Below are 19026 nucleotides of genomic sequence, written 5' to 3' on the forward strand. Positions count from 1 at the left end.
CACTAACTCTGAATATAAGCAATAATAATAGTGATGCTTGTCTTAGCAAACGCCACATTGAGTTGAGTTTCTCTGTCTCTCTCTCTCTCGTTCGTTCACTTTCTGTAAAATGAGCCTGTGTAAGCGGTTGGGGTCTCAGCTGGCTATCTCACACAAGCAGTTTCTTCCTCTTAGACTCCAGCTGAGCACTATTTCGCTATTTATTTACATGTAATTATTGCTGTGAGGTGCAGATATTAACACTGTCAAGAACAATTTGACCTGACATTTTTCACTGTGCTGATCCCCTGCTGATTTTAGCAAACAAATCTCCAACCTCCTCCCCCCCCCCCCCCCCCCCTCTCTCTCTCTCTGTTGAGGCAGCAGTGCAAAGTGAGAGGAGCTTTGCGTTCCTGTGTGTGTGTGTGTGTGTGTGTGTGTGTGTGGTTTGAGTTTCTCTTGTTTCTGGTGGCTGAATCCATCCCATACTCACTCAAGCATATCAGTGGAGGAGAAAAGATGATTTTGCCTCCACACATTCTTCAAATGCAACCGAACAGAAGGCATATTAACCTTCGTTTAGCTGACAGACTGTGGCCAAGATCTGTGGAAATGTGAGCTTAACCCACCAACAAATTCTATGAAAATTCTATGATACAAAACCACCTGTTTATCCCTTTTATATATATATATACATATATATATATATATATATATATATATATATATATAGATATATATATATATATATATATATACATAGCAAAAATGATAATGATTAATATTATTTTGGGTAATATAATAAATATGAAAGTCTCTTATTCTGACATTCTATCAGTTATTGAATTAATTGTTTTATCTCCTTTATATGAAGGAAAAATAAACACTTAAGACATATCAGTGATGCACCAATGTAGAAATATAGAAATTTGGGGCACTAAAATATGCAGAAAAAAAAAGTTATTTTATTTTATTTTATTTTATTTTATTTTATTTTATTTTATTTTATTTTATTTTATTTTATTTTATTTTATTTTATTTTAGCCATTTTTGTAAAAGTCTGTCATTATGACATTCAGTTACTGAATGATCAGTTATTAATCAGTTACTGAATTTATCATCTCCCAAAGAGTGAATGACCAGCACTTGGCCATACTTGGCTACATGTCATGACACTTTTTTTTCTGTACAGTCGCACTAAAGATCCAACATAGAATTAGCCTTAGAAAAAAATATTAAAAATGTACATGCGTATATGTTTAGATATAAAAATATTGTACTGACTGCACTGAAACATTGGATGCTATACATTGCATGCTTCCAGTGTCAGCCTAACCAGCTGATGATTTTAAAACAGTAATCCCGGTTGATATGATTTAATCACCAGTATATTGTGTCTGCCTATCTATTTGAGAAGCGTTTGTCCACAGCTGTCAGTGTGTTTGCTGACGTGAGGTGTGACTGACCAGAGGAGAGAGGTAGAGAGCATATGCACACTATTTAATACAGTAAACATCCTCTGAGGAGTGACAGCCTGCTTCAGCGGCTGATAATGACTTTCATCTGTGTCCTGTATGTCAGTGCCCAGATTCTGTCAGTGTCAATCAGAATGTAATTGAGCACGATTATCACACGCTCCTCCAGAGCACCTACTGCCCTGCTGGAAACTAGCTCTGTTCCAACCTAGTGAACTGCCTACCTAGACAGCATTTAGATATCATAGGTAGGCAAACTCAAAGGTAGCATTCCCAGAATGCACTGTGGAAAAATTGATCAAGGTGTTATTATCAATAAAATAGGTCACTCTGTTAAAAAAAATCAGGCAATTTTTTTTTTCTGCACAATTCTGCCTGTATTTAGAATTGTTAGATATAAACTCAGAATTGCAAGATATAAACTTCCAATTCTTTTTTTTAATAAAAAAAGTCAGAATTCCAAGATGTTGACTTGCTGTTAGAAATTTATAATTTGCAATTGTAAGATATAAACTCGCAATTCTGGAAAGTCCAAATTGTGAGTTATAAATTTGCAATTGCGATAAATAAAAGTCGCAATTAACTTTTTTATTCATTTATTTTTTATTCCACGGCAGAAATAAGCTTCCATACATTTTGTCTCACAATTCTGATTTTTTTTCTTGTAATTCTGGATTTATATTTCACAATTTGATATAAACTTGCAATTCTGAGAAGAAAAGTCTTAATTGTGAGAAAAAAGTAGCAATTACCTTTTAAATGTTTTCTTTTTCTTTTATTCCATGGTGGAAAGAAATGTTGACACTTATGCTTAATAATAGTATTTTCTTGTAAAATCTGTAATCTTTGTTTTAATTCCAGCTTCGAAAAAACATTTTTATTGTGGTTTTGCTAGTTCTTATCTCAAAATTCTCTGTTTTAATTTTTTTATGCCGAGGTGGAAATAAATATCCATACTAATTAAATTGGTCTGAAAAAAATTGCAAATAAAGAATTTTCACTTAGAAATTGCTAGTAAATTTCACAATTACAAAGGCAAGTAACACATTGAGTTAAACAGAAAGTCTGAAATTGTATTCTCTTGCAGTTCATGCTCCAATAATCTTTGTTTTATTCACAAGTGTGTCATTATCTTTGAAAGAAAGCTCATGTGAAACACTACTGAAATCAGTTGTGAGTGTCTCATGTAGGGGTTGAAAATCAGTCACTTGTGATGTCCCGTTGTGGTTATGCTGTCTTGTAATGTTACTCACTCTTTAGGCAGCTGCACTATATTTTGGAAGAGAGCAACTCTATCTGCATTGCATCACTCCTCAGTGTCCTCATGTGAGGTCCATCTGTATTCTTCTCCTATTTTTCTCACCTCTCTGTGTCTATCTCTCTGTGTCTATTTTCATTTACTCATTTCACTTTCACCTGCACTCCCCCATTTCTGTCGCCCTTTTCTCTTCCTCGTCTCTCTCTCCTTCTCTTTTCTATTCGGAAGCCTCTTTTCAGTTTTGATTAATGTGCTTTGGCCAATTATGGCTGTGACACAGCGAGCGGCCCCCGTCATCTGTTCTGTGTCAGCAGTCAGGCTGGTTAATTGGTCCGCGCTCCCCTTCCACCGTGACCAAAAGCCTCTAATTGAATCTATGCAACCACTGTTATTTTTAAATAGTCATTTTGTCTCAGATGAGCACCACTATGGGAAGTAGAGGAGAGTCATTAATCTATAGTCGTGTTTAAAATCATCTGATTACAAGCCAATCTGTGTGGATTCATATAAAATTTGATATATATATATATATATATATATATATATATATAATATATATATATATATATATATATATATATATATATTATATATATACTATAATTATACATGTATACACTGTAATTATATATATATATATATATATATATATATATATACAGTATATACATATACACAAACACAATCACGTATAGTAGCCTATTTATATAATATATTATTTAATATTTACAAATGTTTTGTAAACATTTTTAGTTTTATTTAAACAATGTTAATGTGTTTAATTTACTACTTTAATTTAATTTATTACTTAATAATTATTTGACTTTAAAAAAAAAAACCTTTATATAGATTATTTAATAAATATCAAGTGATAAAATTCTTCAAAATTCTCTCTCTAAACTCTTTTAAAAATTCTCTGAAAAATATTTTACAAATTCATATTATCGTTTGACTTGGCACTTGATAAATTTTGTAAGTAACACAAGAAAGAGTTAACATTTCTGCAATGATGATCGGGTGATGATGAATATATCAAAATGTCCTATTAATTGGTCTAACCAATTTATCAGTCCATTCTTAGTCACATTGACAATATATCAGTCTAAAACAACTGCAGTATTAAACAAAATAGTTGAATCCAAAATATTTTTAATAATTGTACTCCACTGATTGCTGCAGTTTTTCCAAGATTCTCGATTCTACGTTACTTTGCAGTAATCCTGAATGGGCGTCAGTCGAAAGGGGTTGATAAATTACAGCAAGCGTTATTTGCCATAATCTTGGCCCCAGGACTGTCCTTTGAAACGCAGACAAACAATCAACAGCAGGAGTGTGAAAAAGCGCTCACAATTTCCAGTAGAGACGACTATCAGCTGCGCAGATCAGTGAAGGGAAGAGATGATATTCTGTGGCTCTCAGATAACTCACACACACTGAGTGGGCTGATTCCCCTCCGTCTGCCCTCCTGACCTGCACTAAACTTGAAGGTTGCACTGGAGGGCATTAGGTTGGGGGGGGTTAGTGGTGAGAGGAACTGTCTAATCCACTCTGGGCTAGATTAAGAGTAGTGTGTGTGTTGGCCGAGAGCCTGGCGAGGGTGCAGAGGCCTGTGCTATCTGCTCTGTTGGCAGGCTGGCCTGAAGGCAAACTCAGTCCTACTGGAGTCTTTGTACTCTTAAAAGCCCCCTGACTGACTCTCTCTGCACCCGAACCCCTTCCTCAAATCCTCTCGATCTGTATGCCATCCCTGCATTTCACTGCTTTTCTTCATTTATCTTTAGTATAGTTTGTTTCATTTTGAAATGTTGTTGATCTGTTTTTTAGCTCTGTGTTCAGACATAAACAGACTTTAGTCAAAGTAGATGCCATGTTTAATTTGATGTATGAACAAGGTCTTGAAAGAGCATATTGTTTGTAATAATGAACAACTTCAAGCATCATAATAGAGGTCAGAAAGAGACTGATAGTTGAAAATCTGAAATCTGAAAAAATAAAGTTATAAAAAAATAATTTAAAAATTATAACATTATAAATAAATAAATCCAAATGAATGGAAAAGCTTATTTTATTAATATTTTGAATCTGTTTTTAATTTTATATTTTCCATTTAGTTAAAGTTTGAGTAATTCGGTTGTTTTTTTATATACATATACATCTATATACAGTCTCATTTTATTTGTAGTTATTTTAGTTTTATTTTATTCAAGTTAAACTAAATTAAAATGAGAAGTTTTGACTTGCCATATATATATATATATATATAGATATAATATATATATATATATATATATATATATTATATATATAGAATTCATTTAACGTTTCTTTTATTTCAAGTAACAATAATGTTTTTTTATGGTTTTAATTTTAGTTTCAGTTTTAGTTAACTATAATAATGATTATAGTAATCTCATTTTATTTGTAGTTATTTTAGTTTTATTTTCTTCAAGGTAAACTACATTAAAATGAGAAGTTTTGATTTGCCATATATATATATATATATATATATATATATATATATATATATATATATATATATGGCAAGTATTATAAATATTAATATTATTAAATATTATTCATTTAACGTTTATTTTATTTCAAGTATACCAATAATATTATTTATGGTTTTAATTTTAGTTTCGGTTTTAGTTAACTATAATAATGACCTAATGACTAGAATATTATATTGAGTCCAATCTCTGCAAAATTATGTTTAATATTCCTTATCCAGTAATCACAAACAACTGTAAAAGTTATGAAAATGAATTGGTCTAATGCAGAGTGAAAGTAACAGTGGTTTGCTATTTGTTACAGTATTGCAACAATTAGAGGTTAAATCGATTATAATTTGCACAGAATAGCTATAACACTATTTTTAATGCTTAATATAGAGCAAGTAGGAGTTATTTGCTGTTCCATTTTTCCAATACAAGTTATATAGTGAACATGTAAAATTGAGTGCATGTGCAGTTGTAGCACGAGCTTAATGTTTGGCTTTTGGGAAAATTGCCTCTTGAAATGTTGTCATCTGCACCCAACAGATTCCTTTTAGCTCCGCAGTTGTCGAGCTGTTTCTCCAGAGCTTGACTAAACAGGAAAAGACTCGTTGTACATTTAAGCAGACAAAAAAAATTTATATAATTCGACTGTTAAGGAAATTAGAGTGGTATGAAAGAATCCCTTTTAGTGTGCTGCACGTGCACTATTTGTTATTTGTTTATCTGAAAGGATGCACATTGGATCAATTTACAATTCTGGGTTTGTGCAGCCTCAGGCTGGTGGGTGTCAGAAGTTGTAGAATTAATTAGTTTTTTATTATTATTTATGGAGTAATCTATTTGGAGAGAGGAAGGCATTACCTCTGGGCTGTGTCCTTTAAACACTGGAGCACTGACTTCCATTATCTACCGCGCACACGACACACAACAAACGAGAAAAGCACTGCGGAAGATACAGTCGAAAACAAAGGAAAGAAATGTATAGCCTACTTGGAGGAGAAGAGAATTCAAGTATGTGAAATGAAGGTTTATTTAGTTTGTGAGCTGTATTATCAGCCAGCGTTTGCCGGAGGTGCTTGTTTTGTGCAGATATGTCACACGCTCCCGTATCAGATTAATAGTCTGAATGATATTGATTTTTGTTTATTTAGCTGCGTTAATGTTCTGGGTGGGTAGATTTGTAATACAATCTCAGCTGAGCTTAATCTTTCCCCTGCAGCGAAGTTCAGCTGTTACGCCACTTTTTGTCAAGGTCACGATGCTCCTGAACGATGTGAAACTATGACAGTTTTTGAAAATACAGAATAACGAAATTGTGCTCGTATGAATCCAAGAGTTCTAAATTTGGCCATAACTATACCTTTCTAAAAGGACAGTTCACCCAAAAATGAAAATTCTACCATCATTTATTCACCCGCGAGTTGTTCCAAACCTGTATGAGTTTATTTCTTCTGTTGAGTACAAAAGAAGTTATTCTGAATAATGTTGGTTACCAAACATTTGATGGTAGCCATTAGCCGCATTTGTTCTAGTGTGCTAGTACATGCCAAGGCCACTCACATTTCCACTGTCATTTCCGGGGCTTGATTGTGTCTTGTCTGGGCTTCCTCGGGGCCAACAGCCAGGATTTTTCTGAAAACCTTGGGCCAAAGCATTCCAGCTCGGGTTTGAGGAGTGGTTGAACAAAGGAAGAGTTTCTCTGTTTGAGTCTATAGGCTATCACAGTGGTGTATTTATTGAGTTGCATATTTTATCTGTCAGTAAGTCTTGTCTCTTTATACCTGACTGTTCATATTTAGCTCTGCCTATGTTTCCTGCCAAATGTACTTTATGGTAAACTTCTTTAAAATACTTTAAAGTGCACTTAAGTGTGAAAAAGTCATGGCAGTGTACTTCCTTTAATAGCCTTTTATTTCATAATATTATGTGTTATAGTAATAATTTTGAGAAACCATATTGTTTTTAGACTTTATGGTTGAAATGTGCCCCAATTTGTATTATAGATAAATTAGGAGATGTGAATAACTTCAACAATGTGACTTGCATTACAGCAGGTTTTCATCTTAAAAGAAACCAGGAGTGTAACATTAGAAAATGTGATGAAAATAACAGCTCGGTCTTTCCAGCGAAGGTCCAGAGATTTCCAAAGGAGGTTCTGTTGAGGAAAGCGCTGCTGGAATTTGGCGCTTTATAATTAGAAGCGCTGATAGAGGAGCCGGTCCTGATTGTCTCCTGCTTTAATTTAATGTGCATATAAAGAAGGAAGCAGTGTAATCAAGCTTCAATTAACCGATGACTAAATCTATCCCACCCCTGCAGCTGCCATCCGCCCCCATCACACCCCACGGCCCACTCGTGTGCATGGCCACCAACAAGGGCTACTTGTGCTTTCCATTCACATAATCTGCTATAATCAGGAAAAGTATGAATCTTCCAGCCATATGGCCACATCACATGTGTCTCTTATAAAGACACGGCAATGAATCTCCCACTTATGTGGATGCATGTCACATGTGCGCAGAACGGGCTTCCATACTGATAGAATTAGCATGAGGAAACCGCTAACCAGCGTTATGTGTCTGATGCGCCTCAAGTGTTCCATATTTCCTGCGAGACATTTAGGGAATATTAATCATAATGTGATTCATTTTCCCCGTCCGCTTGTGCACACCTCTCCATGTTTTGGCGGTTTGTGCTGATGTCGCCATGTGAACTGTGTTTAAACTCACACGGGTATGAGTTTGTGTGTGTCACGTCTGTGTGTGTTTAAGCAGCTCTGGATGCTCTAATTGGTTTAGCAGCCAAAGGGAGTCAAAGGGCAGCATAGCGTATCGAGACACAATGTGAACCTGATGCTGAGAAGGATGCTTTCCTTCGACAGAGAGGGAAGACCATGTGTGGGGCTTCCTGGAAAAACTCTTCTCCAGCCCCAAACACTATATTTCTTCTTTCGTTCTTATTCGTTTCTTAATCTGTTTTCCTGTTTTTGACCTTTTTACCAGACCTCCTGCTCCTTGTTGTTTAATAGTGTAAAATAGTTTATTTTAAGTTAGAATGCGGTTGAATTATTGAATTATGTACATATATATATATATATATATATATATATATATATATATATATATATATATATATATATATATATATATATATATATATATATATATATATATATAAAAACCTTTATTTAACCAGGTAAGTCAGCTGAGAACCTGTTCTCATTATATATATATATATATATATATATATATATATATATATATATATATATATATATATATATATATATATATATATATATATAATGTGATAATTGATCATAAAATCCTAAAACAAATGAATTATTGAATTTAATATTTTAGTATTTATTTTATTTATTTATTTTCAGGGTTATTATGTAATTTATTTTAATTTAAAATAATTATATATGTGATCATTTGTCATGAAAACATCAAAAATTCATTTTTTATTTATTTCTATTAGTTTATAAGGTTATTATGTGATAATTGGTCATAAAACCATGATAGATTGATTTTGTAGGCGGTTAACACAAAATGCAACTTGTGTTTCATGCATGCCACCCAATGTTTGAAATAGTATACAGTAAATGTTTCAAATAGTAGTATGCTATGTCATTGTCACATGACCTTATATGGTCTAAGTTGTTTAATTTTGTAAGTCTAATAATGATTGTAGGTGTTAATTTTTTTTTTTTTAAAAATTGTGGTTCTGTTTCATTTCTCAAACTAGGAATGGAGGGTCAAGTTAAGTGCACTGCATTGTGGGATACAACATTGTGCAGTTTACTCAGATTGCAATCACATCTTGATTAACTTAATAGGTTATTCGAGGCACAGTTTATGCATTTATATTGCAAAAATAGTTTGAGTACTATACAAATTTTCGACCAGTCATTAATTGAGTTTGCCAATGATTGTAAATGCCACAAATAATGCAGAACTCAACCATCTATTGTTTCTCAATGCACAAACAGATAAACAAGCAGCTTGTGCTCACATTAATGTTAGTTTAAGAGCGGGGCCTGAGATCACGTACTTGGCTCAGTTGAGGCCGCTGCTCATTATTATTCATGAGCGTGGGGGTGTTTCTAGGTCCTGGGGGCGGGATTATCTTCTCCCTCAGCGCTTGTTATGCTGAAGGCCTCAGGACAGGGGCCTGTTTGGCACAGCCGCTAGGGTCTGATGGGTCTGGCCTCGCTCCCTCGTCTCTTTCTTTTGCTGTATCACTCTCTCTGGCCGCTGCTAATCACTCTGGGACGCTGGCTGTGCTCTATGCCTGGCACAAATTCACTCTCTTCCCTTTGCTTTGCACTGAGAATGACCTGCCGTGTGAGAAGAACTCTTGCTATTATACTGTTTGATAACTCAGAACATTAAATATCTGCAAAAGAGTTAAAGTATTTGTATGTATTAATTGCATATATATGTCTCAGAAGTCTTACTTGTGTGGAGAAAGTGGAAATCAGGGTTAAGCATAAATTAATGTCAGAATCATCCATGCACGTAAAAGCCAGCAACACATCATTGTAAACTCTGCTGATTAAGAAAAAAATTCTTCTTGCTACAAAATGCAACATTTTATGAGAAAGTGTGACATGCTTAAGCAAAACAGGTACTGTTTTCTGGAATCAGCATCCAAAAATAGGAAGAAACAAGTTTTGTATTTCATTTATCAAATACGATGCGGGATGGTGTATTCACAGGATTTGTTTGTAGAGGGTGAATGCTATATTCCTTTATATTCTTCTAAAGGTTGTATAAAAAGCAAACTGTGTTTTATTGGTATTTTTACATGCAAGTTGGTTATTCTTGGTCAGAATTAAATGCAAAACTTGCTAAACAGCTGCTTCTGTCTTTGTGTCTCTCTAGGTGATGAGTATTTTGAGTAACCCCAGTGGCGTCCCGTCCCAGACTCAGCACGATTTCTCCATCTCTCCTCTCCACGGCAGTCTGGAGGTGTCTAACCCCATCTCAGCGAGCTGCAGCCAGCGTTCAGACCCCATCAAGGGTGTAGACAGTCTGGCCTCCTCTCAGTCCTACTGTCCCCCCACATACAGCGCCACCAGCTACAGCGTGGACCCCGTCACTGCTGGATACCAGTACAGCCAGTACGGCCAGAGTACGTAATGCCCCTTCATTAAACACTCTGTATATGTGATTATATGTCTCTGTTGTGGAAAATGTTTTAGTAAGTCTTACCAAGGGTGCATTTCATTGATTAAAAATACAGTACAAACTGTAAATATGATTACGACTTCAAATAACTGTTTTCTATGTTAATATATTTGAAAATGTCATTCATTTCTGTGATCAAAGCTGAATTTTCAGTAGTATTACTGCAGTCTTCAGTGTCACATGATCCTTCAGAAATCATTCTAATATAATGATTTGCTGCTTAAGAAACATTTCTGATTATTATTTATGTTGAAAACAGTTGTGCTGCCTAATAAAATTGTGGAAATCACAATATATTTTGAATATATTTTGACAATGTGTCTATATGTATATGATTATTCATCCTCATTTCGGATCAATTTAATACATAATTGTTGAATAAAAATATTAATTCTTACTGACCCCAAAGTTTTAAACGTGTCCAGTGTCAAGGCATTTTTGTGGTCCAAGACTGTTGTGATAAAGTAACAAAAATCAAAATGCTGGTCTTGGTTCTGGACAGACAACCCTAAATGACCTATGATTTTTTTAAATATATATTTTATATAATTGTAGTTTATAGTTTAGTTTATAGCTTGCTTTTGGTGCAAAAGCCATTTAGCTCAAATTAGTAAATTCAGTTGTTTTGCATAAACTGTTTGTTGTCAGTATTTTTTTTTTTTTAAAGAAATTACAAATTTTATTCAGCAAGGAAGCATTAAATTGATCAAATGTGACAGTAAATATTACAAAAGATTTCTATTTAAAATAAATGCTGTTCTTTTGAGCTTTCTATTCATCAAAGAATCCTGAAAAAATTTATTACGATTTCCACAAAAATATATTTTTTAATTTAATAAGAACCGTTATTAATAACTGAACACCAAAAATAATTAATAATAACTGAGCAGCAAATCAGCATATTAGAAGAATTTCTGAAGGATCATGTGACACTGAAGCTGCTGAAAATTTAGCTTTGATCAAAGGAATAAATAATATTTTAAAATATATTCGAATAGAAAACAGTTATTTAAAATTGTAATAATGTTTCACAATAACAGTGTTTTTGCTGTATTTTTGATCAAATAAATGCAAGCATAACACATGCTGATCTTTTCTGTGGGGAAGCCATTACAGTTTAGTCACACTGATGCCCTGTGCATATTGGCAGTTATAGTTCATTTCCTCTCTGAGGGTGAGCTGTGCCCATCGCTGACCATCTCAGGATGCTTTGACCCCTTTGCCCATCAGAGCAGGGCAGAAACATGCTCCTGATAAACCCCAGCACCGGCCCCGGGCTCCTCTGTTAGTCACAGTACTCTTCCCTCGACTGGGAAACGGGTACTTCAAAGCCCACTTTAACACCCCGAGGGTCCTAATGTCCTTCACATCACACACACACACACACACACACACACACACACACACACACACACACACACACACACACACACACACACACACACACACACACACACACACACACACACACACACACACACACACACACACACTTCAGGGCAGGAAAGAATTGATTGATTGAATTAACATAATCAGTGGCTGATGTTGTCACAAAAGTCACTGGCTTCCATCTACAGTACATGTGTATATACATCTTACAAACCTTGAGATATTGTGTCCAAACTTTTAAATAGTAGTTTGGGAATAAAATCATTCCCTGTAGGTTATCTAAATCTAACAAAACTCTCTTTGAGGATGTCCTCAAAGGTAAAAATGATTCAAAAGTTTTTTGTTTTTTTTAAGGTTTGGGTTAGTCTGTAGTCATTATAATGAGCTTTATATGAAAACAGTAGAGGTCTGTGGTGTGTCTCCAGTGAGATGTGTAGGTAAACATGTGTGTGTGTGTGTGTGAAGTAGTGTCAGGTCCATCAGAAGGTGCAGGAGGGTTGATTGAAGAGATCTGACGAGCGAATGTCAGGTTAATTATGAGTGAGATTGAGAGGACTGATCTGTTTAATGAGTCAGATGAGAGAGCTGCTGAAATTGAGGCCAGTATGAAGCATGAAATCTCAAATGCTCAGAGTAATAAAGACTGGCACACACACACACACACACACACACACACACACACACACAGATCTGAATGAATGACACCAGACATTCTCATCTCTCTGGCTCTTGAATGACTAAATTCCCTTTTAGCTTATATTTTATCTTCTATTAATCTTTATTTGTGTAATTTGTTGAATACTTTTAAAGGTCAGAAGTTTAAAGAAGTGACTAGTGACTGTATTAAACGTGTAATAGTGTGCTACACTTGTGAGGGATTGTGTCAGTAGTATTCAGTGACGTTTGAATCACAAATGATTCATTGATATTAGTCAGTTCAGTGAGTCAGTTCTGTTTTAATGATTTGATTAAATCAGTGTTGTCACTGTTATCTAAAACTATTATTATTATAATTTTTTTTTTTTTTTTGGTTATTGGATTAAAACTGAAATAAATAAAATAAAATCTAAATATAACTAATTTAATATAAGCTTCAACTTATTTCAGCATGTTACCAAGGCAACATTTCTAATGTTCTTTTGAAGCTTAAGTTGAAGTATTAAAATTACTAAAATGTATATATATTTTATATATATAAACTATTTATTTCCGGAAAACAATAAAATATATTTTTGAAAATATAAAAATAAAAGCTTATTAAAAATAACTACTACTATAATAGGATATAAATAATAATAAATTAAACAAATACATGAAATTATTAAAGTGCACGGGAGTATGTTTGGGAGTAAACCATGCTGAAACCATAAATAACATTGTTTTTTTAATTCCATTGTTTATGGAACTTTTTTAAAAATCACAATAAGGTCTTATGGTAAATGCAACTAATGTAAATAAAAATACACTTAAAAAGCCATATTGACCACACAGTCTTCAGGACCAGAATGTTCTATTTTATAAAACATCAGTAAATAAACAACAAAAAGTGCAATGCATGTACATTTAAATAAGTTTTTCAACCAGTTCATAGAAACAAACCATTTGAACAAAGCAAAATGAAGGCCTTTCCATATGCTAGTGGTGGTTTATTAATGCTTAAATTGGTGTGAGATTGCTTTCACGTGGAACGTCTGCTCATGAGAATTGTTTGTGTGTCGTTTCCTCCAGCTGCTGTGGACTATCTGGCCAAGAACGTGGGTCTGTCGACTCAGAGAAGGATGAAGCTGGGCGATCATTCGGCGGTGCTGGGACTTCTGCAGGTGGAGACGGGACAGGCTTACTGAGTCTGACCACTACAAACACCCCTTCACATGCTCTCAGATGCACAACCAGCTGGAGTTCTTTACAGCATCAGCCGGCATGAGCGTGAGAGGTTTTTCTCTGATTTTCAAGACAAGAAACTCTTGCCATTCCATCTGACGCGACCTTCTTGTGACTCTGTGGGCTCTAACTCGGACAAAAGGACCATGCTGTACTGCGACAGACGCCCTGTACTGCGAGAATGCATTCCGAGCCATTTCCAAAATGTACTTTCACCTCGCTGTGCATAGTCGTGTATAAATCTCAGTGTAATTACAACGGATAATCTCGCTTGTTTTCTATCGATATTGTTATTACCATTGCCCTTACAGTTGTTGTAATTCTGATTATCGTAACTATTGTTTCGTTTCATTGATTTAAGATCCACACGTACCATTTTTTACTAATTCAAACCCAAGGTTTTTTACGTGAAATGCTAACAGTGAGCTAAAAAGGTGGATCGAGTGTGTGTGTTGAAAGTGTGACTGCTGGTTTATCACTTTCAAGCCGTAACGTTCCTGAGCGATTTGACCTTCTCTGCCTTCATATTTCACATTCCATGCAAACTTGGCCAATCTGTGGAAAGTCTGACTTTCTGCTGGGAATTAGCAGTGTTTTTAGGGGACCAGCGATTTCTCCCTCGCTCAGATGCCTGTTTTGTCCTCAGCGATCATCTAGGGGAAAGAAAATGACATTGTTTGGATAGAGGATTTAGAAAGTTATCAATTTTATTCTTTAATTTTCTAGAGAGAAGCCACACTTTGCCCTCAAACTAGAAGATAAAAAAATTATAGTTTCAAACATTCATATTATGTTTTTGAGTTAAGAAATGAAAACATTTTACCATTCCATATAGATAATATAGGCTACACTATGCTTTTATTAACTAAGTAAATTGTTTATTGTACAAGTGAATTTTAGACCAAGTACAAAAGTGTTTTAAAGTTTGGGGTCAGTATGATTTTTTAAAAATTTTGAAAAAGTCTTTTTGATCAAAAATGCAGTAAAAACAGTAAATATTATTATAATTTAAAATAAGTGTTCTCTATTTGAATATGTTTTAAGGTTTAATTTATTCCCATGATGCAAAGCTGAATTGTCAGCATCATCACTGCAGTCTTCAGTGTCACATGATCTTCAGAAACCAGTCGTGCTGCTTAATACTTCTGTGTAAACCATGAAACAATTTCTTTCAGGATTCTTTGATGAATAGAAAATTCAAAAGAACAGCATTTATTTAATATTATAAATGTCTTTACTGTCTATTTTCATGTCAATTTATTGCATCTTTACTAAATAAAATGATACATTTATTTTAAAAAAAATCTAACTGGCCCTATACTTTAGACAATTTATGATAATTTCGACAACATTCCATAAAAGTATGCCTATGACCAGATTACAGAGGTGACCAATCAAATAATCCATCTCTGCCTCTTTCTCTCTTTCTTTCTGGTTTTCATTTTCTTTAATTTTCAATAACACACACCATGGCTCCTGTATTTAAGATCTCGTGCATTCACAAGTTTGTACAAAAAAAAGTTGTGAAATTTCAACATTTGTGTAGCACTCACAGGTGACATTTTGACACATAGATGGAACTGTACAGTAGATGAAGCAGATTGTTTATTGTTTGTTTATTAAGAATATGTTTTATACTAAAACAGCAAAGGTGTTGTGTGGTAGATTAAGCAGGGGATATGTGTAAGTCTTATATTGTAATTTTGTGTTTATATTTACTGCTTTTGTTTCTTTGCTTTCAGTAGTTATTATGTATCATTTTTTCTTAGGATTCAATGTGAGAAGCTCTCGATGAAAGACAGTCGCACTTAAAACTGAATGGAAGGTGGATCATATTGCTTATGAATCCTAGCTTCAAATTTGCTCTGCTTAAGGAAGAGCACATTCGTGGATCCATAATAAAGACTGATGGCTCATTTAATGGACTGTGGGAAACACAGCAGTGTTTGGTGCTAACTGACTGCTTCTGACTCCTTTGAGTGAATTCCTCAACGAATCTTCGAGTGAACGTTTCACTGGATGCATTTAAGGCAAAAAGAACTCTAAAACAAAACACCTGACCCAACCCCCACCCCCTGCCCTTTCAACTGTCGATATCTTTATCAAATGAGCAATGAAAAGACTTCTAGTAGCCTAGATCATTCATGGCTAACTCCTTTGTTAATCAACATTTGGATATTAAAAATATTACCCATCATGCCCCTCCGGGACGTCAAACTGGGCGCCTGCTTTCGTTAGCATTTGTGTTTATGCTTTCCTCCCATTTCCTTTCAGCATGTGTGTACGTTACCATGGTATAATTTATTCTGCTGTATGAAGTAGTAGCTTTAGTGGGAACCTTGTATTTGCTATTTACTACCTTCAGCCTGTTGGTGTCTTTACTGTAACACTGGCGTAAATGTTATCAATTAAAGATCTAAAACTGACATAAGGCTCAAACGTCCAGTTTCCAGAGTTTGTCTTTTATAGTAGCCATACTTTTTATTGATTTGACAACAAGATGGAAGGTTTGACTACAGTTTGAAAGCTGTTCTAGATTATATTTTTGGACTTTTTATACCTTATTATATGTGTCATCATGCCGAGTTTTTCTATGGTGTAGTTTATATAGTGCAAGGAAAGTTGGAACTGAGGAGAACTTTGAAATGGTAGAAGATGCAAAATATTACTAAACATTTCTATGCTAAGGTTCTTAGTTTTGTTTCAGTGAAGAATACACTCTGTGTTTATAATAATTTCAACACTGAAGCTACCTGGGCTGTGTTTCCCAAAAACCTAACTAGATTTATTTATTTGTCTGAACTGTAAATAAAACAAAGATTATTGGAGTATGTTTTACAAGCAAATAGCATACTATTCAGGTCCCAATCTATTTAGCCTTATAGCCTACTATATGAAGTCCCAATCTGAATCAAATGATTCGCGATCCGATTCGAGGGCTTCGAAACAGTGAATCATTTTGCGACATGCTTTTTAAATCATTACAAGTGCTGTCGAAATTCTAAAAATGAATGGCTCTTTTGATCTGATCTTGAATCGCTTGACCTGAATGATCGAAGTAACGAATTTGAATCAATCCAGCGTAAATGACACAATTAACTGAATCATTTTGTCTGTTCCTGTCTTTTCTCGTCTTCAGCCATGTTTACACGACACTGTCAGCACTATAGTGCTACTGGCTTAGCTCGATAGTTTTATAACATTAACTGAAATAAGGGGGAAAAGTATGATGTTTAGAAAATACAAAATACTGAAATACTTTGAGCACTGTGTAGTTCAGTTGGTGACAGTTCAATAGGTAAACAGCTGAAAGCATCCAATGAATGTTGAATTTATCAGTAGGCTATATATTGTAATAAAAATTTGAGAAATTATTGTTGTATCTGATTGTATTACAGTGATAGTCAATGTAAAAGACTATCAGTTTTTCTTCAGCGGTTGCCAATTCGTCTTCTGCACCAGTACTTTATATTCACTTTTTGTCACATTTTTGGTTCCCCAAAGAACCTTCTCCTTGTGTGAAGAATGTTTTATTAATCGAAAGAACCTTTTCTTCATTGAACCAATCAATGGCAATAAAGAACCTTTATTTTTAAGAGTGCAGAATTGGTGAAAGGTAGGTATCTTAGACAGTATCCTACTTTAAAGTTAGGTGCATGTGAAGACGAGTTAGTGTAACACATAGCACAATATGTACAGCTGTGGTGTGATTTATTCTGCCATTGTCTAGCTATGACATTCCTCCTCACTGTCTGTCTGTTTTGGCCTGGACTCATTTGGCAGACGCTGTCACACAGGAACTGCTGGTATGCTGATGGCATGGCTAGAGATTCCAAACCACATGATACCAAAACCAGCTGCTGCTGTCACAACACCGGCATGCTGGACATTTATACATACTGTAGGTGATTTCAGATGATCATGCTGATGATAACTCAGTGCAATCATTGTTCCTTTCTGATCAACTTGAAAATAAAGCATTGAATCTTTATTCATCACCAGATAGTCAAGAGTTTCACATAACTGCTCCTTTCTGAAACCTAGTAAGCTGCTTTGTAAGTAGTAAGTAGCAGTATACTTTCTAGGGGAGTTCACATCTGAAATATTTCGAAATAAAATTCTGAACTTAAGGAAAGCCATGAGTGACAGATTTGTAATGCTCTACAAAAGCATCAACTCTGCACAATAGTACAGCAAACTCATAAAGTTTGCTGTTATATATATATATATATACACATATATATATATATATATATATATATATATATATATATGTATATATATATATATATATATATATAAACCTTTAAAACCTTGCAATATTGTGTCTATATTTGTCCAGTATTTATCATAATGCAATTATTTCTCACAAACGATTCAGCTGAAGCCAGTAAAAGGCTGGAATACACTACACAACATTTGCACAGATTTTTGCCCCGATTTGCAATGTGGACAAGTTGACACAAAACACACAAACAAACATTAGGGATTGTCGAAGTTGACAGATTTCGGATTTTGAAAGTAAATGATGGGCACAGACTTAGATTTTTTAGTTTCAGACTTTGATTTTATCCAGTCAGAGCAGATCAAAAATGTTTGTCAAACTTTCAAAATTCAAATTTCAAATTTTAAAACACATTGTTTTCATTTCACATATATCCCCTCTAAAATCATACTATTCACTAATCATCAAAAAAAAACATCTATAGACTCATCTTTTTCGCCAGCACTTGACCAACTAATACTAGTACTTACCTTTTCTTTTCTTTTCTTTTCTTGTCTATCCTATTCTTGGGAAGGAGAAAGGGGAAGACAAAAAAAAAAAAACCTTGCTACGAGTTCTGTGCTAGACTAACTGAGACTTGTCATAGCACTTGTATACTGTTGTTGTTCTCTCGTTGATCTGATTGTTTCTATTGTTCTCATTTGTAAGTCGCTTTGGATAAAAGTGTCTGCTAAATGATTAAATGTAAATGTAAATGTTTATTGGGTTCAGAACGGCTTGATAAGTCTGTTAGTGTGTGATCCTCAGTCCATCAGTGTATGTTTTTCTCTGTGGCCATATACAGCAGGGGAAAGTCCTGGATTCTCAATTATATAATACTTTGTTCAGATTCATGTATGAGGGCACAAACCAAAATGTGCATATAATAAAATCTTTTCAAGATATATTATTTTTGCTGTGCAAAATTAAAGTGCCCCTATTATGCCATTTCTAATATTGCCTTTCATGCAGTGTGTAATCTAGCTGTAAGTGAAAGTAAATGATCTGCAAAGTTGTAAAGCCCAAAGTTCACGATAAATAATGTTATTGTCTCCCGAAAGAAAGAATCGACTCTGAACAGCCTAAA

At 34.4% G+C, this 19026-nt stretch overlaps 1 protein-coding gene across 3 annotated transcripts in view; it reads left to right on the plus strand.

Moving 5' to 3' along the window:
* LOC109054488 (paired box protein Pax-7-like) overlaps window positions 1-16114 on the plus strand; it is a 58847-nt gene extending 42733 nt beyond the window's left edge. For 2 of the 3 annotated variants that reach the window (XM_042766853.1, XM_042766852.1), the window contains exons 8-9: window positions 10100-10349; window positions 13523-16114. In XM_042766853.1, the coding sequence (XP_042622787.1) occupies window positions 10100-10349; window positions 13523-13638 (366 nt within the window). In that variant the 3' untranslated portion in view covers window positions 13639-16114. Of the gene's footprint in view, window positions 1-10099; window positions 10358-13522 lie in introns of those variants that run through there. The other variant, XM_042766854.1, reaches the window with a different exon arrangement.
* Window positions 16115-19026: the final 2912 nt, after the last annotated feature.

Source organism: Cyprinus carpio, chromosome A11 (assembly GCF_018340385.1).
Source record: "Cyprinus carpio isolate SPL01 chromosome A11, ASM1834038v1, whole genome shotgun sequence".
Classification (NCBI taxonomy): Eukaryota; Metazoa; Chordata; class Actinopteri; order Cypriniformes; family Cyprinidae; genus Cyprinus; species Cyprinus carpio.